Source organism: Squalius cephalus (assembly GCF_949319135.1).
Source record: "Squalius cephalus genome assembly, chromosome: 15".
NCBI classification, from domain to species: domain Eukaryota; kingdom Metazoa; phylum Chordata; class Actinopteri; order Cypriniformes; family Leuciscidae; genus Squalius; species Squalius cephalus.
The window spans coordinates 19173819-19182677 of NC_137136.1; the positions used below are offsets into that span (position 1 = coordinate 19173819).

Here is an 8859-nt window from a genome sequence, read left to right on the forward strand (position 1 = left end):
TTTAAATGACTATGTGCCCCAAATGTCCCTTCAGTGAGGTTTTATCATATTTACTACTTTCTAGGGACAAATTTGCCCCAAAAGTATAGCTAATACATACACCTGTATATATGTGAGTGGCACACATTGACTTGATTTGAGTATTCGTTTTGAGTTTTTTTCTTCTCTCAAGAAATGTTTTCAGACATTTGTGAGTCAGTATATATTTAGAAGTTTGTGAGGATGTTTTAATACATTTTTGTAACACTTTACAATAAGGTTTCCTTAGTTAATATGAACTAAGAATGAACAATACTTCTACAGCATTTATTAATCTTAGTTAATGTTAATTTCAACATTTACTAATACGTTATAAAAATCAAAAGTTGTATTTGTTAACATTAGTTAATGCACTGTGAACGAACATGAAACACAATGACAGACTACATTTTTATTATGTAAAATTAACAAAGATTAATAAATACTGTAACAAATATATTGCTCATTGTTAGTATGTTAGTTAATACATTAAATAACGTTAACTAATGAGACCTTATTGTAAAGTGTTACCGACATTGTTGTATACATTTTCATAAAGTAAAGGATATTGCAAGGATATTTGACGTTTGTAAGGTTGTTTTCAGACATTTGTGAGTGAGTGAGTATGTATGTATGTATGTATGTATATATGTGTGTGTGTGTGTGTGTATATATATATATATATATATGTATATATATATATATATATATACAGTACTGTGCAAAAGTCTTAGGCATGTTAATACCCCCCCCCCCCCCCCCAAAAAAAAAAAAAGTCAGTTATTTATATCTTTTGCTGTAGTGTGTCAGTAGGAAATATCAGTCCTTATAATATCCCTTATAATAATACCCAAATATCCGTCTGTGATTACATGAAGAAACAGAAAAAACTGAGACAGACTAAATCCAGAAGAACTGCGGGAACGTCTCCAAGATGCTTTTATTAACATGCCTAAGACTTTTGCAAAAACAGCACAATGTACATCATCAGCATTTTACTGATAATCTTCTTCCTCCTCTCTATTCTTCTTCCTCCTCTCTATTCTTCATTCTGTCTCTTTATAAAGCAGGTTGTTAAGGCCCTGATTTGCGAATTCCACGAATCGCTGTAGTGTTTGTTCAGCTTCTGCGTTCCCGTCAGTCACAGAATATTGACTCGAACTAGAGCTTTTAATAATCTGCTGTTTAATCCAAGTTCTAACCCAGTGAAATCTGATTGTTTCCTGGAAATCGGTTGACTGTACCACCTAAAGTCATTTAGTCACCGGAATACATGTATCTGCATTTGTTCAAATTTGGGCATTTTATATCATATCCTATCCTTTGAAAATCGGTCAGCACTCACTGTTTCTGTTAGACCAGCCACCAGCGTGTGGGTTCACAGCTGTGTAAGTGTGTGACAGAAGGAGGGTCGTTGCCACTAGTTGCAGATGCTCAAAGAATCCTTTCTTCTGCTTTGAAGTCAGTTCAAATGCTCTTTAAAGTGCGTTTGAGAGAGCGGGTACACATGTGTGGGGTGGGCAGCACTTCTTACACACACTGTACGTTTGTAAATAAAATAACAATTATTGGAGTGCGTTTACAGGAAAATACTATTTTAGTTGTTATTCTTCAAAATTTCAATTTTAATTCAATGTGTTAATTGCCATTTCTTTGTAATGGTTTGTGACATTTACTAGCAATTTCTGATTGAAAATTGTTTCTACACCAATTTTTTTTTCAGTGCACTGTTCTGTGCCATAGAAGTATGACTTTATGATGCATTTTTTTTGTAAACAAGTCACATTATGCAGTTTTGCTGATCTGGTTTTAACAAGACAAATATTTAAGAAAGTGTATTTTACTCGCAGGTGTTTGGGTCAACCCTAGTGAAAAATAAATATACTAAAATGTATTTGAAATACATTTAGTTTATGCTAAGTATAAAATATATTTTTATACTTTAGTATACTAAAATACATTTACATATTTATTATGTACTTAATATAAAAACCCTGCAATTGTACTTTTGGTATACTAAATTGGTTTACTTAAAGTCTGCTAAATTAGAACAAATAATTTTGTATTTAATGCACTTTAGTAACCCATATTTTATTTTCACAGCTTATTTTCTTCTAATAATAAGAATTAATGATTATTCCAAACTAAAGAAGTTCACTATCAGGTCTACAGCCAAAATGCTTCTGAAATAAACATAGTCAAACTTTACTACTTCTGGGTCACTGAGAATGAAAAGGATGTTTAAAATTGTTGATTGGCTCTAGTTTGCAAGGTATGCTATTGGGTCAGTAGTATACGACTCTTGACTTGGGAATGGCAGAGGATATGTGAGTAATAAAGGGAAGGGATCTCATGGATTAAATGGATCTATGAATGAATCTGTGACTGGGTTTGGACTTTTTTGGAAAAACAATGAATGATGCAATCTGAAGCTGGTATTGCGTCGTACATGATATGAATTGCATCATTTTATTCCTCGAAATCACGGATGATGGCATCACAATGCAACTTACATCACTGCTGAACAAATTGCCCTATATCAGCTCTAGAAATCTTACAGCAAGGGTGCAAAACTCAATTCCTGGAGGGCCACAGCCCTGCAGAGTTCAGTTCAAGCCCTACTCAAACACACATACCTATAGTTTTCAAATAAGTCTGAATGAATTGATTAGCTGGATCAGGCGTGTTTAATGAGGCTTTTTTTCTTCATTATGATTTTCGGTTGCATTTTAATGCATTTTTTAAGAAAAAAAAAACAAACACCCGGGGAATAACTGAAAGTCATGTCTTCATGATCATGTCGAGGAAAGTGCAAACTATGACAATTCAAGAAAACCCCCAGCTGTGACATACTACACTGACTGGTTTTCACCACAGAAAGCACAATGTACTGCAGTTTAAGGAGGTTTAACCTGTGCTTAGGAAACCGACCCCACGTTATATAGAAAGTACATCCAATGATGACATTGTGTGACTGTGTGACTTTTGCTAAGAACCAGTCATCTCTGACAGCCACAGAAATAAAGTGTTACTTTGCCTGGCCTGTTAATTGGAACGTCACAGTTCAGGATGTCATCATTAGATGTTTTCATCTGTCATCCGTCATATAAGCTCAGGTTACCACCTCCAGCCAAACAGTGCAGAAGTAAGTGGATTGTGTGAGCTGGACGTCTATCCGTGCAAACACTGCTGCTGCTGGTGTATTTGGTAGACATGGTAATCCACAGCTGTCTCAAGTATATTTATATCGCTGTGTGACTCAGTGTTACAGTAGGTCACATGATCACTGATCACCTGCTTACATCTCTGTCTTTGTTAATAGTTATATTTAAGGTGCATTCAGCATATGCTGTGGTGCCCGTTGTCACACGCTTTTTATGACTGGTGGTTGACAGCACATACTTAGTAAGAATTTTTCTTTTTTGCTTGTCTGAACCTGAGGGGGAAAAAAAACTCGAATCATTTTGACCTCAAATTAAACATATTTACACACGATGACATCTTCATCTGACCACAAGACTGTATCTGTCTGTCTCGGCTTAATCTCTACAGACAAGACTGTTTGATTGATCACACACACACACACACACACACACACACACACACACACACACACACACACACACACACACACACACACACACACACACACACACACAGGGTGAGTAAATATATCCTTATGAATTTAAAAAGCTCAGTGTCAGCATCTTCCCTGAAACATGCCATTCACTGAGAATTGTGGCTCAAAGGTTATTAAGTACAAGATGAATTGTTGTCACAGGGATTTATACACAGACACACACTCTCTCTCACACACACACACACACACACACACACACACACACACACACACACACACACACACACACACACACACACACACACACACACACACACACACACACACACACACACACTTGTGCAGGTCTGTAAGAAAGATGCTGTGTTATTGGAGTTACATAAATGGATGGAGGGTTGTGAGGAGTAGAGAGATCTTATGTAAAGAGCTGGGGAAGGACAAAGGTTAATATATAGATAGGAAGGGAGAGAGAATGGGATTATATAAGGAGATTAAGAAAGGAGAATTTATCAGTGGGTTATAGTATTATATAAACTGGCACTACAGTGACCTGACAATAGCTCCAATCACACAAATGTACACAACAAATATACAAACACATATTTTAATATTTATTTTCTTTCCTTTCTGTCTCTTTCTGACTTATTTAATTAAAAATTTTATTTGTACACTGCACTGGTGAAAATGCAATATATGCAATACGTACGCACACATTTATGGATGTATGTGTGTGTGTGTGTGTGTGTATATATATATATATATATATATATATATATATATATATATATATATATATATACACACATAAATGTGTGCGTACATATTGCATCCCCCTTTTTGTATTTTATTGACAGCAGCGCTCAATCTGCATGAACTATACAAGTTTGTCAAACCTGATGTTCATGTTCTTCAGCATGAATTGAGATGATCCAAAGAGCATCTTCAATGGAAGAAAAAACATGGTCGTCTGAACAAAGAGTTCACGTGATCAGTGTCACACATTTACTTATTTGATTAGTGACCTACAAATAGATTAGAATCTGGAATATTTTTATTGATTTTACATCATAACGTTTCTTTGTTTTAAAATGTAGAATAACCTAATACTTTGTTTATTTCCAGGTTTAATTTTTGATTTCAATGTGGGCTAATGTGGACTGCTTGTCTTTTGTGCAGGTATTATTACAACAAGAGAATTCTACACAAAACTAAAGGAAAACGCTTCACCTACAAGTTTAATTTCAACAAGCTGGTCCTGGTCAACTACCCTTTCATTGATATGGGGTCTACAGGTACAAAACGATCACACACACATCACATATATTTATTTACACAGTAAAATACAAAACTGTGTAGTTTCCCTACAAAACCTCCCTGCTGTGTTTGTCTCTCCGCAGGAGCGGCTGTTCCTCAGAGTGCTCCACCAGTTCCTACAGGTCCCCATTTCCGCTTCCCTCCATCCGCTCCATCAGACATGCAGGTGTCCGAGGTGCTGCGGTCCCCCAGCAGCGAGGAGCTGCGCAGTCCTGGGATGTTCAGCGGCCGCCGCATCGCCCGCGGGTCCGTCTCTGACTGCAGTGATGGAACTTCCGTCAACTCTGAGATTGAAGACGGTAACGGAGGTGCGTCAGAGGAGAGAGTGACGGAAAGAGTGGCTGAGAGAGGAGGAGGAGGAGGAGGCGGCGGCGGTTTTCGAGGTGCCGTTCACCCTCGTCTGTCTCACGAAGCTATGTTCAGGATGTACGGTGGACCAGGCGGTCACAGAGGTCATCGAATGTCAGAGGTCGGGCACAGGGTTCATCCTGAGCCTCTCTCACCATTCACCGTTTCGCCTCTGCCTGGTCCGGGAGGGCCAGGCCTGTTGGCGCCACCTCTCTCACCAGCGCTCTCCATGACCCCAGGCTCTCACCTGGCCTACACGCCCTCCCCTACCCTGTCGCCCATGCCTGGCTCCATCTTCTCCTTCAACCCAGAGGACATGCAGCGATACCTGCAGGCTCACACCCAGAGCGTCTACAATTACCACCTGAGCCCTCGTGCCTTCTTTCATTACCCTAACATCATCGTTCCTCACCCTCAGCGCCCTGACAAAGGCATGCCCGGACCCCAGGCCTGTGACCGCGGCCCTGCCGAGAGGCCCTCGGTGCTCAACAGCCATCACTCCAGCCTCCCGCCGCCTCACGCTCACCCGATTCACCACCACCTGGGGGAGGAGCAGCACCATTCCCCCTTCAAGTTCAAGCTCCAGCCTCCCCCACTGGGCCGAAAACAGCGTGATGGTCAGGGTCGACAGACCTCGCTTTCCTCCACATCTACATCCGGTCTGGGCTCCTCATTGTCGTTTGGTAGTGACCTCAGTTCAGCCAGTGGGTCGGGACTGGTGTCCAACTCCTCCTCAACTGGCTCGCTAAACAGCGCTGGCTTGCCCAAGATTAAGGTAATTACGTTCTGTACGATTACATGCGCAGTTGTAATTGAGCTACTTAGTGTTTTGGTGTCTTTAAAAAGTTTTCCCTTGTTTTTCATTAGTCGAACTTTGCAAAAATCGGACTGGTATGATTATAGTCAGACTCAACCATTTACATTATGTTTTAGAAAGACGAATTAAAGCCTGTTCAGACCAAGGGCAATAACTACAACTGTATAATTTTACTAATCATTCTAATTCTATGAGAATAGCAGAGTCCATACATTCCACAGCTGTAATGTGAATGGCCTTGACTTTTTAGTCCAACTTAAATTTTACTTTCAAATTGCATGTAAACGTACTGATGGTTGTCCACACTACGTAATAAGTTCTAATAATGAATAAATTCATCTCTAATAAATCCTTGACAAGTCTATATTTTGAACTAATTTAATATTTTTAGTGCTAGGTTGAACAATTCCAAACAATCCATTCAGCTTCTCAAACTTTTTTAAGGAATTAAAAAAAAAACAACCTTGTGAATATTTTACTTTTTTGTTGATAAGTCTTATCCTAGAAAACGTAAGAATATCGGGTAATTTCAGAAGTGTAATTTGCATATGGAAGCTTGTTTCCGCCACAGAATAAAAATTTGACTTTTTTTTAATTGTGACTTTTTATCTCACAGTTCTGAAATTTTTTCTCAGAATTGTGTGATATAAACCCGCAATTGCATGTTATAAAGTCAGAATTGTGAGATAACAAGTCGCAATTGCGAGTTATGAAGTCAGAATTGTAAGATATAAACAATTCTGAGAAATTATTATTTTTGTTTTTTTGCAATTGCAAGTTTATATCTCTCAATTCTGACTTCATAACTCGTATTTGCGGCTTTATATCACACAGTTCTCACCATTTTTCTCAGAATTGCGAGATGTAAACCCACAATTGTGAGATAAAGTCTCAGTTATCTTTTAAAATGGAAGCCTGGACCACTAATAGAAATTAATAAAGTAAGGTGTAGTTATGCTCAGTTATAAAGTATTTATTTTCCTGGAAATTACGCTAGTGCGAAAACAAGATTTTTACCAATCCTTATCCAGTCATCACAAATGTTTAGAGAAGTCATGGAAAGTCATTTTTCAGTAACACCCAACTCTGTTTTGACTATATCCACTCTGTCTCGCTCTACAGGTTGAGCCCATATCTGACATTGAATCAGAAGAGGAAGTCGAAGTGACTGACATCAGTGATGAAGAAGCTGATGAAAGAGAAGAAGAGTTTGCTGTTTTCCCCTCTCACTACCGTAATCATCATCATCATCATCATCATCATCACCATCAGCATCAGCATTATCCTCGCAGCCAAAAGCACCAACAGCCCAATGGCACTGATGCCCGTCTCCACCCAGATGAGGACTTGGAGGAAGAAGTGTTCAAAGCCCCCGCCCCTCCACCCTTCTTCGTCCTTCCCTCCTCTTCCTCAGGCGATGGTCGCCGTGGTAACCCCGTTGTGAAGAGCGAACCTGTAGAGCCTGCGGACTTGCAGCTGGCATCCGGCGGACTGCCACAAATGCACTCCCAGTGTATCCCACTGAAGCTCCGGTTCAAACGGCGCTGGGACCAGGACCAGCACATGGAAGAGGCGGAAGACAAAAAAGTGAGAGGAGAAGAGAGGGGGAGAGAGAGGAACGGGATGGTGGAGGAGAGTGGGAGTGGAAGTGGGAGCGGAGAGGGAGAAAGCCCACCTCCTCTCGCTCACCACAGAGTTAGCGCAGAGCTCCACCGAGCCACGGCACAGCTGTCACTGGAGAACAAGGACTGCTGATACGCATCGACACACGTAGACGACTGCTGATACACAACTCTACAACTGCTGATGAACCCACACTCAAACGTGACTCTTTGTAGATCAATGACTGCTGATACTGACAACAGTAATACTGACACATACACTGCACACTTCGACTAACTGACCCTCGCTTAATCAAATCCTGTTCCCCGGGCTACCCTCGTTCCCCCGCCGCCCTCAACTTCAGCCGAGGGGCTCGCGTTCCAGTACATCTCAGTGTGACCGTGATGATGAATGACTTCACCCACGTGCCCCAGCGACCCTCAGGAGTGATGAACTTTGACCTTAGGCACTAGAGAATATTTTATATTTTTAGAAGAGAATTTTATTTTGCAAAGTGCCTGCGAGCTATCCCTCAAAACCCCACAAAGAGACCTAGAGATGGGCATCAGAACGACCGGTCCGGTTTGAGGGACTTGATCTTGATCTTCATCTCCAGCAACCCAGCATTATTTTCCTCAGTGACAGACTGTGATCTGTCTCTATGTGATGTGGTGGGATACAAATGCACAGAAAGTCACAAATAGACACTGTTCTAAAACCAGCCTGGTCAGAAGTCCGAACCCTCAGGGACAAAACCCCTCAACACGCACACATACACTCAGACATGATCCCTTTCTTGTTCCCTGTAAGAGGCGTGTGTCTGATTCGAGTGTGAATGTGTGTGTTTTTGAAATCTAGCTGTGTGTAAGTTCTCAGGATATCTCCCTCCTATCCTTTTCTATCTAAACCAGCTCACCTTAAAACTTTTGCGCTCTCTTCCATTCTCTTTTTCCCCCCTCTGGGACCATACCTGAATCACTTTCATTCCGATGGGACGAAATGACTCGGGTGTAACATGCGGTTCAGAGACCATACTCTTAAATCTCTTAAATGGCTACTTTCTTAGTCTTTGAAATGACGGTCTGAAGTTGATACATATTAGAGAGTTTATAACAAGCTTCCCTTGTATAGTCAGTCCTTTAGTGTGAACTAAACCAGCATATCACACACACAAACACAC

At 40.4% G+C, this 8859-nt stretch overlaps 1 protein-coding gene across 1 annotated transcript in view; it reads left to right on the top strand.

The window, feature by feature from the left end:
• The window catches only part of erfl3 (Ets2 repressor factor like 3), a 42186-nt gene extending 33736 nt beyond the window's left edge, over positions 1 to 8450 (top strand). Inside the window, exons 3-5 of the mRNA XM_079895645.1 lie at positions 4775 to 4890; positions 4996 to 6035; positions 7200 to 8450. Coding sequence (XP_079751771.1) covers positions 4775 to 4890; positions 4996 to 6035; positions 7200 to 7832 — 1789 coding nt within the window. The 3' untranslated portion in view covers positions 7833 to 8450. The remainder of the gene's footprint in view (positions 1 to 4774; positions 4891 to 4995; positions 6036 to 7199) is intronic.
• The last annotated feature ends 409 nt before the right edge of the window (positions 8451 to 8859 follow it).